At 35.6% G+C, this 27,453-nt stretch overlaps 4 protein-coding genes across 5 annotated transcripts; 2 read left to right on the top strand and 2 right to left on the bottom strand.

Annotated features, from left to right (window-relative positions):
• The first annotated feature begins 1,325 nt into the window (after positions 1-1,325).
• On the top strand, positions 1,326-5,493 carry LOC149403170 (RNA-binding (RRM/RBD/RNP motifs) family protein). Of its 2 annotated transcripts, XR_016296086.1 has the most exons (3): positions 1,326-1,574; positions 2,000-3,875; positions 4,719-5,493. XR_016296086.1 is itself a non-coding variant. In XM_089609286.1 (2 exons), the coding sequence occupies exon 2, from the start codon at positions 2,048-2,050 to the stop codon at positions 3,812-3,814; it is 1,767 nt and encodes a 588-aa protein (XP_089465412.1). In that variant the 5' UTR covers positions 1,326-1,574; positions 2,000-2,047; the 3' UTR covers positions 3,815-4,346. The 2 variants fall into 2 exon arrangements, 1 of the variants encoding a protein (XP_089465412.1); XM_089609286.1 differs by lacking the exon at positions 4,719-5,493 and having other exon boundaries at positions 2,000-4,346.
• A 6,568-nt stretch (positions 5,494-12,061) lies between these two features.
• On the bottom strand, positions 12,062-12,524 carry LOC149403169 (uncharacterized). The gene has a single exon (XM_089608721.1). The coding sequence runs from the start codon at positions 12,462-12,464 to the stop codon at positions 12,114-12,116; it is 351 nt and encodes a 116-aa protein (XP_089464847.1). The 5' UTR covers positions 12,465-12,524; the 3' UTR covers positions 12,062-12,113.
• A 5,152-nt stretch (positions 12,525-17,676) lies between these two features.
• Positions 17,677-21,001, top strand: LOC149403168 (T-complex protein 1 subunit epsilon). The gene is made up of 9 exons (XM_089609211.1): positions 17,677-17,980; positions 18,439-18,757; positions 19,042-19,390; positions 19,499-19,631; positions 19,740-19,792; positions 19,912-20,014; positions 20,112-20,278; positions 20,366-20,479; positions 20,635-21,001. The coding sequence occupies exons 1-9, from the start codon at positions 17,782-17,784 to the stop codon at positions 20,803-20,805; spliced, it is 1,608 nt and encodes a 535-aa protein (XP_089465337.1). The 5' UTR covers positions 17,677-17,781; the 3' UTR covers positions 20,806-21,001.
• Positions 21,002-23,408: 2,407 nt separating this feature from the next.
• On the bottom strand, positions 23,409-27,240 carry LOC149403167 (putative pectate lyase 5). Its single transcript, XM_089610229.1, has 4 exons — positions 27,018-27,240; positions 25,223-25,960; positions 24,567-24,705; positions 23,409-24,212 (listed from the first exon to the last, which is right to left on the bottom strand). The coding sequence occupies exons 1-4, from the start codon at positions 27,134-27,136 to the stop codon at positions 23,991-23,993; spliced, it is 1,218 nt and encodes a 405-aa protein (XP_089466355.1). The 5' UTR covers positions 27,137-27,240; the 3' UTR covers positions 23,409-23,990.
• Between the last annotated feature and the right edge of the window lie 213 nt (positions 27,241-27,453).

Raw genomic sequence — 27,453 nt, 5'->3', positions numbered from 1 at the left:
TATAAATAAAAATTAACGAAAATTTACTGGCGATTCACAAGTTACTTATTTCAATCAATATTTAATTTGTTTATTATATTATATTTATTAATGATTTTCCTTTTGAATATTCAAATTTGAATTCAAACGTGTATCAAGCTTGATGACGTTGTTGACTTTCTTATTAGTAGGACTCTAACGTTGGCTACTGTTTTATATTCACTAATTTAAACCACACAAATGTATATTCGATATTTCATGGTTGTAAATTTCTGTAATTGGTTAGATTACAAAATTTACCAAACGTGAGCTAGATCTTAAAAATCACGTTTCAAAATGGATACGTTGCTACTTTGCCCTTATTATATTGGTATAACTTGTTCGAGATTTTGAGCAACTACTTCTTCAAAATAACCAAGTTATTTTTGTCACTTTTTAGCCAATTAAGGTAGTCTCACAAGTCGATTTATCTAACACTCACTCTTTTGGTTTTGATTTTCATCAACAACCGAGTGTGAGAATTACATGTCAATCTTTGTATGCACCATATTGACAAACCTAATCGTAACGTGTGTTTTGTGCTTATTTTGTCGAGAAGATCTTCGATAGATGGTTGTGTTGACGAGAGATGAATCTTTAATCTAAGGGAAGCTATGTTGATCTTAAATTAGAGAAAACAACTAGAGATAGAATGTAAGTTTGAGTTATTGTAGCTTTAATTATTATGGTGAATTATTTTCTACCACCACCGGAAATACACAGCCATCCACATTAGATGTTTTGCCGCTGAATTCAATAATCAATCTATAATTTTATATGTCATTTAGTATTTAGTGTTATTCTACTTTGTTTATTACTTGCTTTATTTGTCTTGCACAAAATAAATAATTGTTAAACTCGTCATTCAATCGAATAATTGAGCAGCTATCGACATTTAAACACAAATTATAAAGAAATCCTTTGAGGTGGATCTTGGTATTGCTACAAAGTTAAGGCTCTTAACTCTATTTATTTATTTATTTTCCAGTTTTTATAAGTTGCAGCTTTGAGAACATTAAAATGCGTCGACAAAATGTCAATAGGAAAAAATATAAACTTAGATTTTTACTATGCATTTCTAAATCTACAAATTTATAATATTAACATATGAAAATGGTGATCCAACGAACTCAACTCAACCCAACCCAACGCAACTCAACTCAACTCAGATGTACTTGCGAGTTAAGACAGAAATAGTACAATGTGTGAGTGAACTAATATTTAGAAGATAACAAAAAAAAAAAAAAAAGATTTATAAATAAATGTTATGCTATGAGGTTTAGTTAGTTCTGATTCGGACCAAATTAGTTGACTATTCTGAACAACGAGGTCAATGTTTTTTATTAGCTGAAATGCTCTATGAAAGCTTTATCTTGTTCTGCTATAGTGCTGAAATTATTAAGCCCATTTTAGACATCTCACTGTAGAAATAGCTCAGCGGAACACATACGAGATTGTTGTTAGAGTAAAACACCAATCGCTTGAAAGTTGAAACAAGACAAGAATTCATTTCCCTTCTTTCTCTCTAAAGACGGAAAACAGGAACAATTTACCAGGTAATTAACAATCTACTTTGGGATTTGGATGTCAGATTTGGTTTGGTCAATTACTCGCTCTTCGATTTCGCGATTCGAGTCTAAATCAAAGAATTTATGTTTCATTTTCGTCGTGTGATTTATTACGCTGTTTTACGAAGTGGATTATGGTAAAGTTTTCTGTTCTTCTTACGTATCAGTAATTACGGTCGAGACTTGCAATTAAATCTTCGTTTCTCAGCGATTTCGTGAGACGATTAGAAATCCAGGGTTTTATTCAGCGATTTTGGTGTATAAATTATATATATAGATCTTTCTAGTGCAACGTGGCTTTGAACAATTAATCTCTCTTTCTTAGGTGTTTATATGCATATTGTTTGTGTTGTAATTCAAAGCATTTCAAGATTTAAACCTCTTTTTCTTTCCTGTTTGTATATATGATCCAGGTGAAGTTTTTGGTCATTCATTCATGCTGTATCGATTAGGGTAAAAAGATGGATCAAATGGCTGAGGATCAACTTGATTTCGAGGACGAGGAGTACGGCGGCGGGGCTCAAAAGCACCAATTTCCGGGACCCGGCGGGGCAATCTCTGCTCTCGCCGACGACGAAGAACCGATCGGCGACGATGAAGATTACGACGATCTCTACAACGACGTCAACGTCGGAGAAGGGTTCATCCAGATGCACCGCGCCGAGGCACAGGCCGCCCCGGCCCGAGCTCCGAAGATCAGTTTCCCCGAGATGAGCATCCCCGGAGTCTCGGCAGCGTCGCAAAAAGAGGGGATTTCTGGGGATAAGAAGAAGCCGGAACCGGGGATTCACGGATCGGTGTCCGTCCCGACCGAAGCCCCGGCGAAAATCCCCGCTCAGATGCCGGGGAATCAGATACAAGTGAGCGTGAGCGCGAGCGCGAACAGTAACAGCCATCAGGCGGCGGCGGCGATCGAGGCCCAGAGCGGATCATCGGCCATGCTGTTCGTGGGAGAGCTTCATTGGTGGACGACCGACGCAGAGCTCGAGAGCGCTCTGTCTCGGTACGGGAGGGTCAAGGAGATCAAGTTCTTCGACGAGCGGGCGAGCGGGAAATCCAAAGGGTATTGCCAGGTGGAGTTCTTCGACGCGGTGGCCGCCGCGGCGTGCAAGGACGGGCTTCACGGCCACGCTTTCAACGGGAGGGCCTGCGTCGTGGCGTTCGCGTCCTCGCAGACGCTGAAGCAGATGGGCGCCGCGTACGCAAACAAGAACCCAGCTCAGAACCAGCCCCAGGCCCAAGGAAGACGGCCCGGCGGAGGGAGCGAAGGGTTCGGGAGAGGAGGGAATCAGGGATTTCAAGGCGGCGGAGACGGAGGGAGGGGCTTCGGGAGAGGAGGAGGAGGAGGGGCGTGGGGACGGGGAGGGCAAGGGGTGCTCAACCGCGGGCCCGGAGCCGGCGGGCCGATGAGGGGACGGGGAGCGGTGATGGGCGGTCCGAAGAACATGGTCGGGACGAATCCCGGTTACGGCCAACAGGCGATCCCGGGGCCGGGGTTCGGCGGCCCCGCCGGAGCTATGATGAACCCTCAGGGGATGATGGGGTCGGGGTTCGACCCGGCGTACATGGGGAGAGGAGGCGGGTACGGGGGTTTTTCGGGGCACGCTTTCCCGGGGATGATGCAGTCGTACCCGGGGGTTAACCAGATGGGTATGGCCGCCGTGGCTCCTCACGTGAACCCCGCTTTCTTCGGGAGAGGGATGGGTATGATGGGCGGGCCGTCTATGATGGACGGGCATCACGGAGGAATGTGGAATGACCCGAGCATGGGCGGGTGGGGAGGCGGAGGAGGAGGAGGAGGAGGAGCCGGAGCCGGAGGAGGAGGAGGAGAAGAGCATGGGAAAAGGACGAGGGAATCGAGCTACGGCGGAGACGACGCTTCCGAATACGGCTACGGAGACACGAGCCACGAGAAAGGAGGACGGTCGAGCGGGGTCTCCAGAGAAAGGGAGCGAGAGTGGTCGGGAAACTCCGAGAGGAGGGAACAAGACTACGAAAGGCCCGAGAAGGAGCAGAGAGAGCACAGCAAGTACAGGGAAGACAAAGACGGGTACCGGGACCACCACCGCCAGAGAGACCACCACGACGACGATTGGGACAGGGGGCAGTCCTCGTCGACGAGGCCCCGGAGCAGGTCTAGGGCGACGGCGGCGGCGGCGGAAGACCATCACCGGTCTCGTTCGAGGGACGTCGATTACGGGAAGAGAAGGCGCTTGCCGTCCGAGTGAGGTCTGCGCGCAAAATATCTCTCTCTCTCGATAGCTACGCACGTCAACATCACTCGGGAAAGTAAGTTCTACTTGCGTGGATAGAGCAGACAAATTTATTTTCTTATTGCTATATACTGCTTTCTACGCAATGATTTGAGTTATCTTTATGAGATTTTAAAAAACCAGAACTTTTTTTTTTTTTCAAGGACACAATGGGGGGGGTAAAGTTTGTGGGGGGGTTTGGCTCTCAATACCCGACAGCTGGTTATCCCGTTGGTTTAAAACTGTCCAACCCATTCCCCATTTATAGACAATTGCTTTGATGGGCTTATGATATCTATATACTCTAAAAACTTACTTATTGTTAATCTGATTATGGGGTTTAGTTTCTAATCAATGCGCACCTTTTATAGTTCTGCCATTATGGTGTACATTGTATGTTGAGAACCATAATTGCAGTTTATAGATATCTACATTTTACGCTGTAGATGTTGTGTCAACTTGGTGATTGTGCGCTTGACTGTCTGGCTAAACTTGTGTCTAGACTTTTTTTTTTTTTTTTTTTTTTTTTTTTTTACTGAAAGATGATCATCTTCTACCATTTTATATTTACTTGTGTCTTAGTAGTTAAAATTGAACGAAAGGACAGAATTTGTGCTGTGAAACTATCTTATCGATATCTTTCTTTCCAATGCTCATATACCATTGTGCTAGGCATTTGATGCTTCTGTATTTTTTGTTTGCGCTTGTGTTTGTGAGCAATGCATGTTGTTTGATTAAAAATGTTTTTGAAACTCGACTCGTCATGTTTGGCATCTTTCTATTGCATGAATAAGTATTGTGTCTAGTTTATGAGGTATGTCAGTGTCTGAGTCGTTGGGCCAGATATTTTATCTAATTCCATTTTGATCGTCATATCCAGGAAATAGAGTGGACAACTCTTTCTTTTTCATGAATGAGTCAAGCCTTTTCTGGTTTCCTCTGGTGATATCATTGGTCTGCCAAGTTGTGAAAATTGAAGTCTTGAATGTAGTGTTTTTTTTTTTGGGGGGGGAATTTGCATTATATCACCTTTTGTATATATATATATATATATATATATATTCAGCTCTTCATGTAATGCCGCGTTTTTTTTTCACCATTTCATTTAGCCCCCTTTTTTTATCGGGCTGGATACGAGTTTGTAAACTCCCTGTACTGATTATTTTCCTCCAATCCCACGTGACAAAAATGTCTTCCTTGTTTGGAGCTAAGGCTCAGAGTCATTGTAGTCGATTATAAAAAGTGTAACCTGTGATTATCACAAGAACCCGTAATAAGATTTACAGCCCTCTTCTCTTCCCCTCTGGCAGAGCGCTTCCCGAATCGAGGATTCAGTTTATCTTCGTTGATTGTATATTTTTTATTACCGAAGTTTAGCTAGGTATATAGGGTCAGCAGTCTTTAATGGTTTTTTCACCACTGTAAATGAGTTTGGTGGCCTCTGTGGGCGTGTAATTTAATTTAGCTTCTATTTGCAAAGAATGTTGTGTATTGTACCTGAGGAGATCAAATCTCTCTTTAGACTGTATTTTGATAGGTTCTTGCTGTAAAATAGTTTCTGCCAAATCTGCTTTTGTATAAATTGAACTTCCTGGACTAGTTGTCTCATTTCATCTTCTGATCAATGCGAGATCTTGTTGAGAAATAATTTCTCTTTTTTCTTCACTTTCATTCTGAATTCTATTCCATGGCTATTTTGGTCTGTATCTTTCAGATCCTGGGCAAGGATTTCATACGGTTAACAAAGGGAAACTGAAATCTAGAATCATTTTCCACTAAGTTGGCTGAAGTTTCAGATCTATTAGTTTCAGATTTATTTTGGTCTGTATCTTTCAGATCTTGGGCAAGTATTTCATACGGTTAACAAAGGGAAACTGAAATCTAGAATCATTTTCCACTAAGTTGGCTTAAGTTTCAGATATATTAGTTTCACAGTTTATGGCTCTTCTTGTGTTTTGATCATATTTGTAGAGTGCTTTGATGAGACTACAGTCTTAGATGTTGTATTGAACTTGTTTACAGTTTCTTTGTTGTGCTTGTGCTTTATGATTTAAGTTTGAAACATACTAGATTAGGTGTATGGTATGTTTTGTAGAATTTGAATGGTACTGTCTATATTGCCTCGTTCTGTTTTTGGTTGTTTCACTTTAGGAAAAGGACACTTGCAACGTCCAAAATTCCCTATGAAGTTAAAACAGGACACACAACTCTTCTACTCCACTTTACAAATTTGTTATTTTTAAATAAATTATAATTATATTTCCGGGAAAGAATAAAATAATTGTGTTTGGTTTTCATTCCAAAAAATGTTTTTCACTTTTTGAGTTGAAAAAATTGAAAACAAAAAGTGAAAATGTGTTTGTTTTAATTTTTCGGAAAAAAATTTCAAAAAATTTTGAAGTTGTTTTTATAAAAAAGTAAAGAAAACTGAAAACAAATAAAAGGTGTTTTTGAAATTTTTTTTCTTCTCTTCTTTTCTCCTTCTCCTCATCTTCTCTTTTCATTCTTTCAAAAACAAAAATGAAAACTATACCAAACGCTTTTTTCAGTTTTTTCACTTTCTTAAAAACAAAAATGAAAACTGTACCAAACAGCTTTTTGAAAACAACTGCAAAATAATTTTTCAGTACAACTACAAAAATTAAAAAATAGAAAACAAAAACTTTTTGAGTTAATTATCAAACACAACCAAAAACTGTCTTCATCCAAGAGTTACCTAGAATTTCCAAGTTATTAACTCGATTTCGGAGTTTTGACCCCCATTTCAAAAGGTTTTTTTTAGGGAGGGCTTTTAAAGTAGCCAATGATACAAAATAAGATATTTACAAAGAGAAATTTTATTTTATGGATCTAAAAGTTGACAAAATATCAAGATTAGACTTCATATTTTAATAATATCTAAAAATTGACTTTTGACCCAATTTCGGACACAAATACCATTTTGAATAAATAAACTCATTCACTTTCACTATCTATATTCTCAATCCCTCATTCGGTCTTTCACGCTCGATTTCGACGAGATATAACTAAATTCGACGAGATACGAGAGAATCCAACGACCTACGATGACTTAAAATGACAAAGTTTCACGTTAATTTGAAAGTGAAATGAGTTAGAGAGTGAAAGACCGAATGATGGATTGAGAAGATAGATAGTGAAAGTGAAATGAGTTTATTTGTTCAAAAGGGTATTTGTGTCCGAAATTGGGTCAAAATTCCATTTTTAGATATTTTTAAAACATGAGGTCTAATCTCGATATTTTGTTAACTTTTTAGGTCTATAAAATGAAATTTCTCTTTACAAATATGGGGGGTGGACATATATAAATATTTATTTCTAGAATTACACAAACACATCCCAAAAATTACTAAATATGGGCATTGCGCCCACCGGGATTCGATCCCGCGTCCTCCCCTGAGAGGAGAGTGGTGTTACCACTTGGCCCAAGCAAGCTTAGTTATTTCAAAGGTTGTTAGTCAAACTTCAAAACTTCAATATATGTTAAAAAAAAGTCCAAAACTAGTAAACTTTGAAATAGGATAAAAAACTTAACATTGAAAGCAAGACTAAAACTTTGAAATACCACAAAAAATTCGAAATATTTGGAGTAGTTATGGTCTTGTTTTCGATGTTATTTTGAAGTTTTGGTCATATTTGGAAATTTTACCAAATTTTGGACTCTTGTAAAATTTCAAAATAGGAAAATATTGAGTCCAAAATTTAAAATATTACACAACTACACAACTCAGTGCAAAATTTCAAAATTTCAAAATTTTACTTGCTCAATGTAAAAAATTTAAATTTTACATAACTCAAGTGTAAAATTTCCAAGTTTTGCAAGACTTAGTGCATAATTTGAATTTTCGTAGAACTCAGTGCAATTGCACTCAATTTTTGCAAAACTTCGATATACGAGTTTAAAAACTCTAAAATTAATGTCAAAACTTCAAAAAAAAAAAAAGAAAGGAATTTAAGGGTATTTTTTTTTACATTTCTCAGGCCCAAAACCTTGTTTTCCTAAAGTGTACAATAAAGACCTTGGTTTTCTAGTGCCTCGTGTGCTATGGTGAAATTTGCTATTGAAATCACAACAACAGTACATTATTTCATTTGTATCACAAATGAGTCTAAATTGCATTCGTGTCTTTTTTTTTTGCATATTTGTCACTTATACAATGTCTTAATTACCCTTCTATTTTATATCCAATAAGAATTCATATCCACACCCAAACCGTAATCTTTCATCAAATTCTCTCACAAACCCTAATCTCTCTAGCTTAAACTCCGACTACCGCGCCGATCGCCGCTTCGACGAGGCCACCGCCGCCGTAACCCTCGCCGGAGCTCTCGCCGGAATCACAGATTCAGCCTTCTAGTCTACTTTTGTTTTGTAAATATTTAACTGTGGCTCTACTTTCTTCTTCTAGTCTACTTTTGTTTTGTAAATATTTAACTATGGTTCTACTTTTCTACTTTAAGAGTATTTTGGTCTAATAATAAATGAGAGTGACTTACTTGCAACACGTTTTTTGGTGGTGACATAGATGCAATTTTATTCATAAGAAGTGACTTTGGTGCAAATCTCTCTATGCTATGACTCTTTGTGACCAAATATGCTATGATTATGAATTGGCTAAGCTTGATTTTTTTTATTTAAAAATAACTATAGTTGGGCCCGGTCTCTTTTGTTCTAATGACTAAAATAAAAAGATCTATTAGGTATATAGTCATATTTACAATTCAACGTTATTATATAGCCAACGTTTCGTAAAGTTTAGGTAAATGGTCATTTTCATGAATTTACACGCGTAAATTGACTGAGATACCATATAAAAATTTCCGCTCAAAATTCAGCAGATTAAAAATTAAATAAATTTTAATATGAGTGTTAATTAGTAATTGTGAAAATACATGACAACAAAATCCACCACATACATTATTAGTAGAATATTTTTTTCTTCCATAATTTAAGGAATCAATTGAATATTCAGTTATTATGTTTATTTAGGGTTATTTTCTTTTTCATATAATTAATAAAAACGATTTTATAACATTATGAGACAATTTGACATTGAATATTAACTACTATTTATAGTTAATGATTTTTATTATTGCATATTTAACGACTATTTACAATTATTAACTTGTATTTTACAAATATTTTTGCAATTAATATTTGAATATATTGACTATTTATGAAATATTGGTTTTTTTTTTATTGCAAAATGAACAATATTTACACAATTATTTACAACTTATTGCAGCTATTTAAAAAATTTACAAATATTCACAACTGATTCGAACGAAACAAAAACTCTCTAGAAAGACTCAAATCCTAAAATCCACAGCCTTATCAACTTCCTCAACTGTGTTCATCGTCACAAAGTCAAATCCTCTACTTCGGTTAGTAACTTGTTGTAGATAACCTAGCAAACACCTACAAACACACACACACACACACACACACACACACACACACACACACACACACACACACACACACACACACACAAATCGAATTCTGAATCAAATATTGTCAACTCAATTCCGAAATCAGTAAAACCTAGAAAATGGAAGAACAACAATTTCTCGTACCTCATACATCTCGTCGGATCCCGCAGTCCTCGGCCTCCACGGATCCCGCTGTCCTCCACCTCAGTCATATACCGAGAAGACCGCAACCGGCTTCATCGGATCCCACATTCCTCGCCCTCCACCTCAGCCACGATTATACTGAAACAAGAAAATCTATTTGTGGTAATGGAAAATCAGGAAATAATAGAATAAAGGCAAAACGAAGAAGAAAGAACCAAAAGAACACACCCGATTCCATAAGAGAAAACCCAGTCATTGTGAACCTGCACCAACGAAATGTTAGAGCTATACTAAAAAACATTGAAATCCAACAATAGTGCTTAAAAAAAAACGTACCTCAGCAACGCGCTTGAAATTTGAATATGGTACATAAAATACCTGACCGATACAAATAGGAACGCTAATATGGATATATAATAATATCCCACGTCTCCAAATTTGTTGTAAAAATAATATGGATTTATTTGATAAATTAATAACCGAATATCCTGTTTAAAATTTTAAATTAAACGAAATAAAAGTCAAATTTAAATGACCATTTACCTACTTACCTAGTATTTACGAAACATTTGTTATATAGCAATCCCAAATATTTTAGTTGGCTAGTTACCTAATTTTTTGAAATAAAAATGGTTCTTTTTCGAAACGTTTGCTATATAGCAATCTCAAATGTTTTAGTTGGCTAGTTACCTAATTTTTTGAAATAAAAAATGGTTCTTTTTCAATTTTAAATCATAAAAACTTCTGATTTATATTGAACATTCATAAGAGGAACTGATTAGATTCTTTCCGTATTTGATATATAATCAAAATTTTGTTTGCGTTCTTAATTTCATTAACTTGTTTTTTAGTAATAAAGAAAAATATATCAAATAACGTAAGATAGGAAAAGAATGGAACTGTGAATTCTTGCTCACTTCTTTTTTATGGGTCTTTCAAAAGTAGAACAAGTACTAGAAGTGCGTTCGATTGATTCAATATCAATGAACATAGATAAGAGAGTCGAGGGTTGGAATGAGAATATAACAAGAAGTCCTGGAGCCTTCTAACACTCATGCATTCGGATACCATTTCCACTTGAATGAGCTGTTAATCCAATTGAGAGAGGATTATAAATGGATCCCTTTTTTATTTTTCCTAGATTCAAACAAACACGAGATGTATGCTTGCGGATTAGACCATAGGTCAAATTGGATATGTAATTATTGGAATAATTGTTGGAGACTCAAATGTTGGATATGCAAGCATGATAACTTATATCATGTTCTATATCTCCATAAATCTAGGAGAAAGGAGGTTCCGCGGGAAGAGGATTGTAACATGTGAAAAGTATGAGGGTCAACCTCTTCTAAATATACAACATGGAATCTAACAATGTAATGTAATTGGACACTCATGTCGATCCGAATGAACCATCTTTTTCACATAGGTAAATCTTTGCCCGCTAGGCAAGAGGATTGCAAGTTAAAATTTTTGTCTTAGTAAGACATGTATTTCTATTACTATGAAATTCATAAATGAAGTAGTTAATGGTGGGCTAAACATTATCTTTTTTGCTTTTTGTAATGACGAATCTTGTATGTGTTTATAAGAAAGTGAATTTCTCCAAAGCTTCTTATACTTTTCCCAAATGGCACCTTTGTAGTATCTCCTAAGAAATTAATATAATTAAAAAAAAAAATTGGAGTTTTATCTATGTCAAATAAATCAATCAAGAAAAGAGCCCTTATTTTGTTTTTATGTTTATATTCTTATTAGAATAATTTCTATTAATATGATAAAAAAAATTAAGATTTTTTAGTATTTACTAGTTTTATATTATTTAATATAAATACGATAAATTAGATATATAATTTATTAAGGCCGGGATATTAAGCGAATTCATCTAATTATTCTTTCTAGTATAATATTTCAATAAAATGGACCCGTTGAATCCGGTATCGCTTATCGAATCAAGTCCTATAGTTATGAAACCCATGTGAGATACGTATGAATAAGCTATTCTTTTTTTTTAATTCCACTGTCCGGGAGATGTTGAAGCTAAATAGATTATTTGAATTGTGTCGACTAGCATCAAAATAAAGAGAAAATAGAGAATTGGCGAAAATATTTTTTTCTAGTTATAGGGGCGGATGTAGCCAAGTTGATTGTGAATCCACCATGTGTGGGTTCAATTCCTGTCGTTCGCCCGGTACGATGTGACTATTATTTTTTTTGCTTTTATGCTAAGCATATATATATACATATATATATATATATATATATATTTAATAAATGATCAGCGACAAAAAAACTTTGTTTTTAAGTAAACGTATGGAACGACAAATATATATCATTTTACTAGTTGTAAACACCAAGATTAACTTTGCATGAAACAATTTTTTTCTACCACATGAAATGAAACGAGAGAGACGTAGAGACTTTACGAGTGATTTTCATTTTCTTCCATTCATATTTTTTTTTCTTAACATCCAAATTCCAAACAAAGGAGAGTAATGTATGAACATTAAATGCCACACAGAAATCGGGAAAAATATATCAAACGTTACCGTTAAAAAAAATGCTATAGAACAAAACAACAAGCTTATGATTGGACGCCATAATTCACAACTTCATAAAAGTAGCAAATTTACAACAATCCAAACTTTTTTTTTTCCCGCTCAAATTACAAATCGACAATTCAGAAGAAGAAACTCGCCGCAGCGAACGCCACAACTCCGGCCACGGCGGAGGATACCTGAACCGCGGAACCTCCGTTTTGCGCCGGCGAATCGGCCGGAGATCCGGCCAAGAAAGCTCCCGGCGGAACAGGTCCGCCGACCGGAGCCTCCGATACCTCGTCCACGTGGACAGCCGAGCCGTCGTCCTCGGCGGTGCCGATCTGATCGTCCGACGCCGCCGGACCGAACGACGGAACCGCTGCGGCGGCCGCTGACGTGGCGGTGTCCAACGGCGCGGCGTCGTGTGAGGAAGCCAGTCCGGCCACCGTGAGTACGACCACGGCGAAGGCCACAACCACAAGACGAGCCATTACTTTATTATTTTTTTATTATTGTTCTTATTTGAACTTTGAATCAGAGGTTTTTTTTTATTAATTTTTAGGGGGTTCTTTGGGTGTGTGGGAATGAAAATGGTAATTTTATACGTAGAAGATGTGTGAGAAAGTTTAGGGAGGCCATTGGTTATTTATTTATTTTGTTATTCTTATTCCTAATTTCAGTTTGTTGGTTTGAAGCCCCCTCTTATTTTTGGTTCTTCTTGTTTGAGGAACGGATTTTTTATTTTATTTTATTTAGTTGTTATCCTTCTTTGTTGAGGTAATGCATAAAATTAGGAGTTTAAAGATGCTGTAACTTTTTCTGTCTCAGCTAGATTTACTCTCTAGATATTGAGGATGTAAATTGTGTTGGCAATTAAAAAAAATATACAAGGTATAAAGCCTAAAATATTACCACCTAGATCTTATTTTAGACGTTAAATCTTGGAATTCTGGTGGGCATTAGTTTTTATAAAATTCCGTTACTTACACGAGTATGCGACGTTCAGAAAAAAAAAAAAAATTAAGAAACAGAATGATTAAGTAACTATAAAAAAATCATAATCTAAAAGGGTTTACAAATCCATCAAAAATATATTATAATCGATATTGCTAATGTCGTTTTCGAGCCTCAAGATCCACAAGAAAACAAAGAAGAAAAATGTTTATGTTGTTTTATATTTAGAGCGTAGATATTTACATCAGTATTCCTGTGTGGAAACACCACAACAGAATTCCGTGGTTGAAAGAAAGCATCAGCATTTGCTCAATGTTGCTAGAGCACTTTACTTCCAGTCCAAGATTCCTGTTCAATTTTGGGCTGATTGCGTCCTCACTGCCACTTATCTTATTAACAGAACTCCTTCTGTTATTTTGTCTCAAAAGTCTCCTTATGAAATATTGTTCCAAAAACAGGTTGAATATGAGCATTTAAGGGTTTTTGGTTCTTTGTGTTTTGCTTCGACTTTGAAAGCACACAGAACTAAATTTCAACCTAGAGCTCGTAAATGTGTTATGATTGGATATCCTGCAGGTATTAAAGGTTATAAGTTACTTGACCTCAATTCTAATGAAGTTTTTATTTCACGAGATGTTGTTTTTCATGAAAAAGTTTTTCCTTTTCATGAAAGCAACCCTGAGATTAAAATAAAAGATCCTTTTGATTCTATACCTTTACCTATCATAAATTCTTCTAGTATTCCTCATAATACTATTGAGAACCCTGTTGACAATGATACTGAGAATGATACTATTATTGGTAATGAGTCTCTTACTCTACAAACCTCTAGTCCAGAAATTGTGCAAAATGATGTGATGGAACATCAACTAGTTCAATCAGAGACAGGATTAAGGAAGTCATCAAGAGCTCATATTCCACCAGCATATCTCAGAGACTATCACTGCAATCTCCTAAAAACAGGTTCAAGTTATTCTTCCAAGCATTCTATTGATACTGTTCTTGATTATGGAAAATTATCTATGTCCTTCAGAAATTTTGTTCTCTCTGTCACAGCAAATTCAGCTCCTGAATTCTATCACTTGACAGTCAAGTCAAGTGAATGGAGAGATGCAATGAGAGAGGAATTGGAGGCTATGCATAAGAATAATACATGGTCTATAGTCACTTTGCCACCGGACAAGACAGCTATAGGATGTCGTTGGATTTACACAAATAAGTTGAACTCTGATGGTACACTAGCTAGAAGAAAAGCAAGATTGGTTGCCAAGGGGTTCACACAAAAAGAGGGAGTTGATTTTTTACATACCTTTTCTCCTGTTGCAAAACTTGTCTCAGTTAAATTTTTGTTGAGTATTGCTTATTCTCAAAAGTGGTTTTTTTTATCACAATTAGATATTAGTAATGCTTTCTTAAATGGAGATTTATTTGAGGAAGTGTACATGGAGTTGCCTTTGGGTTATAATGTGCAGGGGGTGCAAAGCAATTCAAATGGAAAGTTGGTCTGTAGATTACACAAATCCATTTATGGATTGAAACAAGCTTCAAGGCAATGGAACTTGAAGTTCACAGAGGCAGTTCAAAACAATGGGTTTGTCCAATCCAAGTCAGATTATTCAGTTTATACAAAAGGACATGGTTCTACTTTTGTGGTCATTTTATTATATGTTGATGACATTATCATTTCTGGTCCTAATCAATCTGTGATTTTTGATGTTAAGAGTTTTCTCAGCTCTGTTTTTAGATTGAAAGATTTAGGGACTCTAAAATATTTTTTGGGTTTAGAAGTTGCTAGGTCGGATACAGGGATTGTCTTATGTCAAAGGCAATATGCTCTGCAGATATTAGAAGATGCAGGGTTTCTTGACTCTAAACCAGTCAAAACTCCCATGAATCCTAGACTGACTATGAATTCAACTGATGGTGTTTTGTTAGATGATCCAACAGGTTACATGAGGCTCATAGGAAGTCTATTGTATCTCACAATTACACGGCCTGACATTACTTTTGCAGTCAATTGCTTAAGTCAATTTGTACACGCTCCAACTTCTCAGCACCAACAAGCAGCTCATCATTTACTGAGATATTTGAAGTCAAATCCTGGCTTAGGATTATTCTATCCCTTTAACTCTTCTACAAATTTGCGTGCTTTTTCTGATGCTGACTGGGGTACGTGCACTGACTCACGTCGGTCTGTTACAGGATATTGTGTCTTTGTTGGTGATGCTTTGGTTTCATGGAAGTCAAAGAAGCAATCAACTGTGTCTAGGATTTCTGCAGAGTCGGAATATCGAGCGCTAGCTGCTGTGATGAGCGATGTCATATGGCTGCAACAGTTAGCAAAGGATTTCCAGATCAACTCTGAAGTCTCTCCGGTGATTTACTGTGATAATCAGGCAGCCATTCACATCGCCTCAAATCCAACGTATCACGAGAGAACTAAACACATTGAGATTGACCTTCATTTTGTCAGAGAACGTCTCTAATGTGGTTTAATAAAATTACTTCCTATAAGAACTCATCTTCATATTGCAGATATTTTTACAAAATCTTTAACCTCACCAGCTCTTCTTACGCTGTTGTCCAAGATGAACTTGTTGAGTATATTCAGTTCATCTTGAGGGGGTGTTTTGAGTTTTAATATCTGTAATTATAGAGAGTTATGTCGTTTTCTTATTTTAAGTTTTTGTGTCGTTTACTTTCTTAGTTTTGTATAAAAAGTTTGACTGAACCTAGAACCAGATCAATCAATCAATACATTCTCTTCATTCAATTCTGATTCTCGAGTCAGAGAATATTCCTCTTTCTTCTTCATTCCTTTTCATATTCAAGAATTCAAGATTTCTCGGTTGAGAGATTTTGAGTTCAAGCTCCATGAGCTGCAAAAATGCATGCCCTTATAGAATTCATCAAAAAGTTATGTAATCTTAGTCAATAGTGACACCTTCCATTTGCACTGCTAATATATCATGTAATATTGAACAATATTATCATTTCTTAAAAAAAAAACATTTAAGTTTATAACATTATCTTTATCACGAGTATCAGTTAATTAACATTTAGGATCTAATATAACTATAATGACATATAAAAGAGATACTTCTTCTATAGAATTTTTAAATTTATTTTCTATACGTAAATTAATTGGTTAAAAAAAATTGTATTATCCATAAATAGAAAAAGTAATATATATTAAATAGGTTAAATAATTCATATATTACAAATATAAGGTACGACACACACACATATATATATATATAAATATATATATATTTATATATAAAGAAGTATATATTTCTAATTTTAAGGGGAGAGTTAATCTTTCAACTTCTCTACCTCAAAATTATAGCCGAATTATATACTAAAAAAAAAGTCTAAACCAAAGCATGATACATGCATTATACTATGAAAGACGTATGCATAAATTTTACTATTTTTTTTTTATTATTATTAGAATAATTTAGATTTGAATTGAGGGTGGTTTGTTTGTTTGTTTGTTTTTTGTTTTTTGCTCAAGTTTAATTGAGGGTAGTTGGTTATAATGTATTGAGTTATGTAGGTAAATAACCAATTTAAAGTTATGAACTTACAAAATAGCTAAAGTTTGTCTTAATTTAGTTAAATAGCAAAAATGTGCAGTAATTTGATTACAATTTTTTTTTGTCCTAAGATTAATTTTTTTAAAGTGATAAATTGTTTATAATAATCGTCAACAATTTTAATCTTGGCTGTAAAAAACATTTGAAAATGTAAATTTAGCTAATTTGCTGAAAAGTTGAAACTTTGATTATTTTACTAGTCAATGAGTTTCAAATAAAGCTGGAAATTTGGATAACCGAAGTTAATCGTTAACCAAAATTCTTGGTCATAGGTTAACCTTTAACCTAAAAAAAATCAACTAATGTAATTGCAATTAGCCGGATTAACCGTTGTACATTAATGACCGTTTTTTTTTGCTTTTTCAAAAAATACAAAGTAATAAGTTGGCGTAAATTAATTGTTTTTTTTCAAATACATTAATTCCCCGAACTTGCCTATTCGTTATTCTAAAAAAATAAAAAATATTAATGAATGTTTGCCTACTCTATTTTAATCCACGAAAATTAAAAATTGTATATTTAATACGATTCCTGCCTAATATAGTAATATACGTTGTATTTTCCTCTTGTTAGTTGTTACCAACATCAGTGGTCATTAATGCACACATTTATTTTTAATATTTGTAGTGTACCGATTATGAATGCTAATATGCTATAATTATGGAGTTTAATAGCTGGCTACATAAATATATTAAGTTTGCATATTCAAACATATCAACGGCAATACTACATTTATAACAGAATAATTTTTCATTTTATTATTTAAGGAATTTATTTGGTTGACTCAGGTTAACCTACAATTTACTAGGTTAAAATTAACAGTTTGGTTAATTTTAACCGGTTAAAAAGTAAATATAAATTATCCATTTAACTGAAATTGCATAAAGATTCAAATGACTATTTTATACCATTTTTCCTAATTTATTTTACTGACTTCGATGGCTTTGTAAAATACTAATTCGTGGAAGTAATTCGTCAATTCCTCTCGCGAATTAAGGACGTTAGGTGTAAAACAATTCCTTAAGGCATTTGAACTGGGCCGACCCTTTTACTAATATTGGGCCTTAGAGAGAGGCTCGGTGTGGAGTTGAATCAGATCCATTAGCCGCCCATAAATTCAAAACGACGCAAAAACAAAAAATTTAGGGCTATTGAAAATCGATCTGCGAGGGACACGAAACCTTCAAAATCATTGTTCATTTCATTTTAATTTCTTCTGCTGTGAAGCTTCCACAGTCTTCTTCCGAAAGCAACAATGGCGTTGGCTTTCGACGAGTATGGAAGGCCTTTCATAATCATTAGGGAGCAAGAGCAGAAGACTCGGCTGCGAGGCATCGATGCTCAGAAGGCGAACATCGCCGCCGGGAAAGCCGTCGCTCGCATTCTCAAGACCTCTCTCGGTCCGAAAGGAATGGACAAGATGCTCTCCAGCCCCGACGGTGACGTCACCATCAGTACTGTCCTCTCTCTCTCTCTCGCACTCACTATTGTTTTATTGATTTGGCCTCTGGTTCAAGTAGATTCCTAGGGTTTTTGATTGATCTAGATGTTTGTTATGTGGATCTGTATTTAAAGTTATTTAATTGCTTGTTTTAAAAGAAAAGTGGAATGCGAAAAGAAAATATATTATTAGGGTTTGGAGTTTCTATAAGAATTATTTGAAGTTCTGTGTTTTCTCGTTTAAAAAAAAAATAGGATGAGAAAAAGCAAAGTCACTGCTAGCTTTTTGGACTGTTAAGAAATTCAGGCTAAAAAATGAATGAGAAAAGACATCTGTGAGCTTTGTGATATCGATCATTTTTTTTTCTTCTTCTTTGTTTCTCTAGCAGCATATAGTGAAGTTTTAGTCTTGAGGTTGTGTTAAGTGCGTGATGTATGTTAATTTGTTTAAGTCTTCGCTGTTTTGATATAGCAAATGATGGTGCGACGATCTTGGAGCAAATGGACGTGGACAACCAGATCGCGAAGCTGATGGTCGAGCTCTCGCGGAGTCAAGATTACGAAATCGGCGACGGGACCACCGGAGTCGTTGTTCTGGCCGGTGCGCTTTTGGAGCAAGCCGAGAAGCAACTCGAACGCGGTATTCATCCGATTCGGATCGCCGAGGGCTACGAGACGGCCTCTAGAATCGCTGTCGAGCATCTGCAAAAAATTTCTCAGAAATTCGAGTTCGAAGACTCTAATATCGAGCCGTTGGTTCAGACTTGCATGACTACTCTGTCTTCCAAGATGTAAGTGTGGCGTTCGTTCTAGGCTTTTCTCATTGGGTTTACTGTCATGAAGATCTAGTTGCAGTTTAATTCGCATCAAGTATTGGAAAATCAGTTTTCCTGTTTGCATTGTTTTTTTTTTGGTTTGTTTTGGAAAGTGGATATGTGATTTCCCTATCTGTCATTGTTGTATGAAAGGTGATCAACTGTGCAAATATCATCACCATTGCAATTAGGCAAATTCTTATAATTCGTCTTTCAATATCATTTTGTTTTGAATTTACTTTTATTGTGTTATGTTGCAGTGTGAACCGGTGTAAGCGTGACCTGGCGGAGATTGCTGCGCGGGCAGTTCTTGCTGTTGCAGATTTAGAGAGAAAAGACGTTAATTTGGAGATGATAAAAGTGGAGGGGAAAGTAGGAGGCAAATTGGAAGATACCGAGCTTATATATGGAATCGTCGTAGACAAGGATATGAGCCATCCACAGATGCCCAAGAGAATTGAAGATGCACACATCGCCATCTTGACTTGTCCCTTTGAGCCCCCGAAGCCAAAGACTAAGCATAAGGTTGATATCGACACAGTTGAGAAGTTCCAGACTTTACGCGACCAGGAAGTCAAGTACTTTGACGACATGGTCCAAAAGTGCAAGGTATAGAACCTTACATTATTCTATAAACCCAATGTTGTAGAATTGTATCTAAAATTTCTTTTTGTCCTGGAAACTTATTGGAGTCTCTATCTCTTTTATGAGTTGTAGGATGTTGGTGCAACTTTGGTCATCTGTCAGTGGGGTTTTGACGATGAAGCAAATCATTTGCTGATGCACCGAAATTTGCCTGCTGTTAGATGGGTCGGTGGTGTAGAGTTAGAACTGATTGCAATTGCCACTGGTTTGTCCCAAATAGTATTATATAACATGGGTTTTATTCATAATTTTGAATATTGTTATTTGCTTTGTTGTACATCTATCGAATGACTCGTTATTTACGCACTCTTAGGTGGAAGAATCGTGCCAAGGTTCCAGGAATTGACCACTGACAAACTGGGAAAGGTAAGCCAGGATGATCAATTTGATGAGCTAGATTTTCCTTAGTTGTACTGCCTATTGTGTTTCTGTGTGTGGACGCTGAGCACTGATAAGTTTTTTTTTTTTTTTTTTTTCCTATTCAGGCTGGTTTGGTTAGAGAAAAATCATTCGGCACAACTAAAGACCGAATGTTGTACATCGAACGCTGCGCTAACTCAAAAGCCGTTACCATATTTATCCGAGGAGGTAATGTCCAGTCAAGCTATCACATAGTGATGAATGATGAGGATTATTACTGGGGGACTTGAAATTAAGGTATTTTGGGCTCTGATGATTTTGATAGGTAACAAGATGATGATAGAGGAGACGAAACGCAGCATCCACGATGCTTTGTGTGTTGCCAGGAATCTCATTCGCAACAATTCTATCGTTTATGGTGGTGGCTCGGCTGAGATCTCTTGCTCTGTTGCCGTAGAAGCAGCGGCTGATAAATACCCCGGAGTTGAACAGGTCGGAGATAAAAATTTTCGATTCTCTCTGTTTTTTGAACAACGTGACTGACTTTAAAATCCAATCGCTGATTTTTCTGTTTTACAGTATGCCATAAGAGCATTTGCCGATGCTCTCGATGCAGTCCCGATGGCCCTCGCCGAGAACAGCGGTCTTCAGCCAATTGAAACTCTGTCCGTCGTTAAATCTCAGCAAATCAAGGTGAAATTTGAACGCAATCAATTACATAATTAGAAACGTTAAATCTGAAAAATAGCCGTTGAAAGTTTGATCCATTCTAGTTGATCATTTTAGTATATAGTAGTTTTTATTCGAAATGATAAAATCATCAATGTTTAATTATTGGCTTTTTTTAGGAGAACAATCCTTACTGCGGGATCGACTGCAACGACGTCGGAACGAGCGACATGCGCAAGCAAAACGTGTTCGAGACACTGATCGGAAAACAGCAGCAGATCTTGCTTGCGACACAAGTCGTGAAGATGATATTGAAAATAGACGATGTTATTACCCCTGCCGAGTACTGATAGTTTTTTTTTTGCTTTTCTTCTTGCTCTTTTATTTTTAACTTTCGAACAGACTGGCACGGTTTTGAGCTGTCTATGAGATGAAATGGGTGTTTGTTTTACGCTTGATGAAATTACCTTTTTGACGTGGTTTTCATTGTACCTGTAGACAGTTAAACTTGAAACTTCAGTATGATGATAGCGTATTTTTGGTTGATTTTCTTGGATTGCTTTCCAATTATTTTTTTTTACTTTCTCTTGCCAAACCCTACACTAATTATTGGAAACCAAGATGGCCCTTTGTGCTGGTTTTGAAGCACTAAAATACAATTTTTTTGACCTTTGTTTTTGTCCAAATGTAGTCGTTGTCCATCACAGTCGGATCAAAAGGATAAACTTAGCGCTGTCAGGTTTTTCGTATTTCTTAAGAGAAAAAATAGCTCTACGTGTGTGATTGGTGATTGGATCGCTGAAGTTTTCGTTCTATTATATGTTAAAAATTTTTACCGCTAGTTTTTGTCTCGACATTTGATCTAGATCTCGAAATCTTTGAAAAAGTCTGGCAGAGAATTCTGTGAACTAATATTTCACATGTGATGTGATGTGAGGTTTGTATTGCCCAAGGTTTAAAATATCGATACTGATATTCATACCATCGATACTGATATTCATATCGAGGTTCTGATTTTACGGATATATCGAGTATCGACGGATATTATATAACAATTTCAATACCGACTACCGATTATATTGGTGATATATCGATGATATATCGATTACCAACAGATATATCGAGTATTGACGGATATATCGACGGATATTATATAACAATTTCAATATCGACTACCGATTATATCGGTGATATATCGATTACCAACGGATATATCGATGATATATCGATTACCAACGGATATATCGACAAAAAAACACGCAAAAGAAAGAAAAAAAATTCTAGTGCCTCACCCTTTTTCTTCCCGAAAATCCAGTGCACTTTTGCACTTGTCTTATTCTTTCTTTCCTCATATTCTATTGCTTCACAGACACGCCGTGGCTGGCGCAAAAGGATACGGAAGCCAATCGAGCTATGTCTTTCGCAAGGGAAGGACGTGTATGAGCTCTAGAGGCTTCTGCAGAAGCAGCTCGACATCTCTTTTTTTTTTTTTCCTTTTGTTTTCGGTATTTCATCTTTCTTCCCTCTTCGTAACCGGTATTTTGACGATATTTTGGCGAAATTTTAACATTTTAAACCCGATATTATTAAAAACGATATATCGACGAGATTTTCACGAGATATCGTCGATACATATAAAACGATACGATATATGGACGAATTTTTACCGAGGTACCCTTAAAAATGATATATCGCCGATATATCGTGATATATCGGCGATATTTTAAACCTTGGTATTGCCTAGGTTCTATTTTATTTATTTATTGTATTATAAGGTATTATTACTGATAACATTTGCCTTTTTTGCAATTTTTTTCCCGTCTGAATTATGTTCCCTTGTCTAAAATACAGCTGGGCCAATTTTATTCACTTAAATTTTAGAGATCAACTGCATTTTCTTAACTAGGACTAAATGAAGGGACATTTTCATTTTCCTACTTTTTTCAAAAATTTACCAAACTAGGACTAGTAAAAAAAAAAAAAATTCTTTTTTTCGATGGGCTGAGCGGGAAAATAAAAAGAATGAGAAAAAATAAGAGATTTTAATGGGGAAAATGATAGGTTGGTAATTAGTATGATGGTATAATAAGTAAAATTTTGTATATCTCTCATTTGATTTATTTTTTTACCGATCTTAATTTGATAAATTTTTGAAAAAAATTAGGAAAATGGAAATTGGCCACCAGGCAATTTTCCCTAAAGCCATTACTATAATCGACTCTTAGAAAACCCGTGAATTCATTTGCCATTTAAGTCTGCCGACGAATGATTTGGTATTTATGACCGTTGGAGGTGTTGGGCATTATTAGGAGCACTGTTGGTTGTCGTATATACAGCCACTGTTTGTCGGGATCAGAAAGCTTTTAATGGTGGCCGATCGAGTTGTTACTGTTAATTTAATTCTCAAGACTTTTGTGAATGAGCCAATTCACCATCCAAAGAGCCCTCATATATCGTTCAGCCATATGTTAAATTCTTTTTCCTTTTTTTTTTCTTCTTGAAATAATATTTTCTAATGCAAGTAGTCCTTTTGAATAACATTGTCCATAAATTGATTTTAAGGTGTTATAGTTAAATAATCAATTGAAATTAATATATTTGTAAAATAGTTAAAATTAATCTAAAACTAATTAAATAACGACAGTGCCATATTTATTTTTGACAACGTAACTTTTACTATTTTAATGAAAACTTGGAATATTGACTATTTTATTAATCAAATAGTGTAGAATTTTTTCTTAATTTTATTAGTAAATTATTATTTAACCTATTTATTTTGATTATCAATTTTGTTTTGAAAATAGATAAATGCTGTCAATAAATTATATCACAAAGTTAATAAGTATCTGTCAACTTATTTTACTTGTTAGTTTTATAAATAATTTGATGACTGTTCTAGTGTTCTGTTTATAAGATCACTTTATTTCCGTCAGCATTATAATCGGATGGTCCCTTCAAAAAGAATGAATATCATTTATTATTCCTCTTGTAGACTTTTGGAGCTCAATACAATTTCAACCAAACACTAGTCAATGAACCAACCCATGTGAGTGAAACCCCCAACACCACTAAGGTTTTGTGCAATATGCATTGTCTACAAAACATTCATAACATTGTTGAGGCACTAAATTCAATTCATGGACAATTTTTTTTTTCTTCTTATCCATTTCAATATTGAGAAAAATACATTTCCAACGCTTTGGCTTTAGTTTCTTCCAACCCCTCATCGAGCCAAAAAAAAAAAAGAAAGAAAAAGGCTTCACAAAAATGATGGGGTCACCTAGAGAAAAGAAACCTATTTTTAGCCAAGGTTGTTAAATATAAAATCAACTTTTACAAAAAGTTAATCCTTTATGCAATCTCGCCATATACATACAATTTTTTGTTGTTGTTGTCATCTTATTGGCCTTCCCTTAAAACCCTCTTACCATATATCTATAATAGTAATAATAATATAATTATGATTTAATTAAGTACTATATAACAAAGTTTCTTTTGTGTGATTTTCTTCTTGTTATAAAAAAAAATTCATCACTTAGCAACGAGAGCCTTTTCTACAATTGAGCGAACCGGCATTGGCGGTGATTGTGGCGATGATCGAAGACGGCCTTGCTCCCAAACTCGAGGCCTTTGCGTAGCTCGAAGAAGCTCCGGCGCCAGAAGCTGTGAAAAACGCTCCGTTCAGAAACAAGTCTCCTTTAGACCTCCAATTCCAATTCTTCCACTGGCTTTGTGGTGCATCTTCATGCTTTGTAACCTTTATTTTGGGACAAAAAAAATTGAACAATAAATTCAAGCTCTTAAATAATTTAAGTAAAATTATTAGATGGTTGAAGTTTGTCTAAAATTAATAAAATAATTAAAATTGAAAATATGTGTAAATCAAAGTAAAGATTATAGAGATATTGACATTAATATTATCATTTGGTGTACACTTATCAATTTTCAACCAAAATTAAAAAAATTGACAAATTTATTTGGTGTTATTATTTATTCCTTAAAAAATTAAATTTTAACTACTTAGCTTTTAAATTTGAAAATTTGTTTACTTTTCTAATTAATTTGATTCAGAACGACTATTTTGTACTATTTTAATTATTCTTATTATTACCTCTTTCTTTTCGCCTGAATTTGGAGCAAGAAATCTATTGCCCTGGCTGTTAATTGTAGGATTGGCACTCCCACCAATGGCATACATTTCCCAATGCGTGTAATCATTGTTAACCACATGGAAATACCCGTGCCTACATCTGCAATACATTAAATAGCAACAAAAATATATTTAAATAATTGCTACAATATAAAAATCAAATACATTATTAATAGGAAGATGCCCACTTGCCCAGTATAATTGCCACAAATCACCACCCTACAACATCGCTCGAAACTAGTACTATATATGAAAACTATCAGGTTTTATTTTAAAAAAATTTGTTATACATTTAATACTCTTTATTTAAATAACAAAACAAAATTGTACAAAATAACCCTCTCAAATAATTTAACATAACTAAAATTACATTTTCATTTTTTTAACGCATACTTTAATTTTTTTGACGATTAATATAAATAATTTATCAAAAAATAAAAAAAACAAACTCGTTACATACACAATTAATTCTAATTAACTATCTAGCTAGAAAACACCCATAAAGAAAAAGAAAAAAAAGACAAGCGATGTGATAGGATAGGAGAAAGAACGTAACAAATTATAGAAAATAAATAGGGAACAAAATCTTAATCTAAATAATAATCATATAGTCGTACCTTGGCATTCGCTGAACAAGTCCTTCACCGAAGTGATTAAACGCAATGGTGACCTGCATATTCTTGTCCTGCTTATAGCTATCACTATGCCCCAAAAGCATGACCTTATTATGGTGCGTGAAGTAACAGTTACTAATCGTAATCGCCGTCGACCCATGAATCGCGTCCACAAGCCCATCCCTACAGTTGGAGAACGAGCAATGATCGACCCACACGTGGCTCCCTCCGAAGATCGAGACACCGTCGCCGTCGGATAGAGTCCTCCACCCGTAGTGCCCAGGGGAGTCCCGCACGTAAGCGTTCCCTCCCTGCTTGCAATCGTGGACGTTGATCCCGTGCACGATCACGTTGGAGGAGTACTGGATGGTGATGCAGGGACCGCCCGCCACGTGGACGCTGGCGCCGCGGCCGTCGATGGTCTTGAAGGAGTTGACCATGAGCTCCTCCTTGAGCTTGATGGTCATGTCGCGCTGGAAGATGATCCACAGGGGATCGTCCTGGATGGCGCCGTAGCGGAGCGTGCCCGGCTTGGGGTTCACGGGGTGGTCGCCGGGGTCGGTGACCACGTAGATTTTGCCGTCGCGGCCGCCGATGGCGTGCTTTCCGAAGCCGATGGCGCAGTCGGCGAGGCGTTGGCGGTTCTTCTCCCAGTTCTTGTCGCAGCGCCAGCAGTCGTCGATCGGGTTTCCCGTCCCGCACGACAGGAACCCCAGGTTGCGACGGGACGCGTTTATGCTCCTATAAAAATCAATAATAATTAGTGTAGTCCGGTTAGTTTGTAATCTAGCCGGCAAATTTGATTAAATTATTAATTTTTTTTTTTTTTTTTTTCTAAATTTTGTTAAGGGGCGTGATGGAAAAGAAAAGTATTCAAGAGAGGTGAGTATGAAAAAAATTATATAATTTTGGACTAAAAATATAAGAATTTTGGATAAGAATTGTAAGTTTATGAGAAACGTGTACAAAAATATTCAAGAAGCACAATTATAAACAAATTATATAATTTTGGGCTAAAAAAGTTTAATTTTTTTAAAATTTACCAATAAAAATTTAATTGCATTGGTCCACCTTGGATTTAAGCTGCCTCCACCTTTGAGCGTGAAATTTTTTTTAATTTTTTTGTATTTTGTAGCGGGTGAAAAAAAAAATTAAGTGCCGCGGGTTAGTAATAATTTTGAAAAGAATTGCTGGCTAGCTCCTAAAGTAAACACCTTTCATTTCAAGCATGACGGACGGAGCCATATACGTAAATTATGAGCTGAAGTGTTAATTTGTAAATTTTGAGAGTAAAATAAAAAGAAAGAAAAATTAAAACTAAATTAAAAAATATATATATTTTTTTGGAGGTCCTAGTCCGCCCGTCCTTGCCTACAGGATGAGTTGAAAAAAGTTGAGGATATTTTTGTCTTCTTATAACGGGATTTTTTACTCTTTCATTTTTAATTATTACAAGAATGATATATAGTAGTGCGTTATGATTAATAAATAATTTGAGGGTGTTTTTGCAATTTAAAATCTAAAATGAAGAATAGATCGAACTGCATTTTTAGTGTTAATAAGCATCTGTATATGAATATGGGAGGATATAAATAGGTCGATAGGAATAACTTCATTTTTTATTTTTCAATAATTTTGGTAATTGAAAAAGGGGTGAGCAAACAACATTGAAATAAAGGATATAAAAGTGCATTTAGTGTTGTGAGTTAAGGAGGTATACATTCAGTCTAATGTTTTGTTTTTCTTTAAATTTGAAACGTCACAAAACAACATTATTGAAATGAGTAGATGGACTTACTTGTGGACTTCTTCAACTACGAGTTCAGGATCTTGGACTGGAGACGAGGAAATGCGATTGGATTGAGCTACAATGAAGAGTAGGGCTAGTAGGAGTGAAAGAGAGAGTGGCATTGTCATTATTATTTGCTCTTTCTTTCTTTTCTTGTTGTACCTTTTCTTTTGAATATTTGAGAGAGAGAGAGAGAGAGATGATAGTAGATTCTGTTTTTGATGGGAGGAAAGAAAAATGAGTGAGGTTTATATAGGGGATGAAAAGAGATCATATGTGTGTGTGTGTGTTTGTGTGTGAATATTAGCATGAGATTAATTAAGTAATGTTTTGTTTGGGGTCCACTAGTTCCATGATTCCTCCATTAATTTAGTTGCGTTCGTTTAACTGTCAAGCAATCCTTTTTATTTAGCATAGTTATTATTATTATTTGTTATTTATTTAT

Source organism: Urtica dioica, chromosome 3 (genome assembly GCF_054948205.1).
Source record: "Urtica dioica subsp. dioica isolate 48M chromosome 3, U.dioica_male_clone48M_v1_H2, whole genome shotgun sequence".
In the NCBI taxonomy this organism is placed as follows: domain Eukaryota; kingdom Viridiplantae; phylum Streptophyta; class Magnoliopsida; order Rosales; family Urticaceae; genus Urtica; species Urtica dioica.
Note: the sequence above shows the minus strand (reverse complement) of the source record. Positions and strands in the feature narration are given on the sequence as shown.

Excerpts from the sequence above, each read along its gene's own strand:
- LOC149403170 (XM_089609286.1), top strand. The coding sequence starts at position 2,048 with ATGGATCAAATGGCTGAGGATCAACTTGATTTCGAGGACGAGGAGTAC.
- LOC149403169 (XM_089608721.1), bottom strand. The coding sequence starts at position 12,464 with ATGGCTCGTCTTGTGGTTGTGGCCTTCGCCGTGGTCGTACTCACGGTG.
- LOC149403168 (XM_089609211.1), top strand. The coding sequence starts at position 17,782 with ATGGCGTTGGCTTTCGACGAGTATGGAAGGCCTTTCATAATCATTAGG. Across the intron at positions 19,391-19,498 it reads ACATGGTCCAAAAGTGCAAG|GATGTTGGTGCAACTTTGGT; the intron begins GTATAGAACCTT and ends TATGAGTTGTAG. Across the intron at positions 19,632-19,739 it reads ACTGATTGCAATTGCCACTG|GTGGAAGAATCGTGCCAAGG; the intron begins GTTTGTCCCAAA and ends ACGCACTCTTAG.
- LOC149403167 (XM_089610229.1), bottom strand. The coding sequence starts at position 27,136 with ATGACAATGCCACTCTCTCTTTCACTCCTACTAGCCCTACTCTTCATT. Across the intron at positions 24,706-25,222 it reads CTTGTTCAGCGAATGCCAAG|ATGTAGGCACGGGTATTTCC; the intron begins GTACGACTATAT and ends AATGTATTGCAG. Across the intron at positions 24,213-24,566 it reads ATTCAGGCGAAAAGAAAGAG|GTTACAAAGCATGAAGATGC; the intron begins GTAATAATAAGA and ends CCCAAAATAAAG.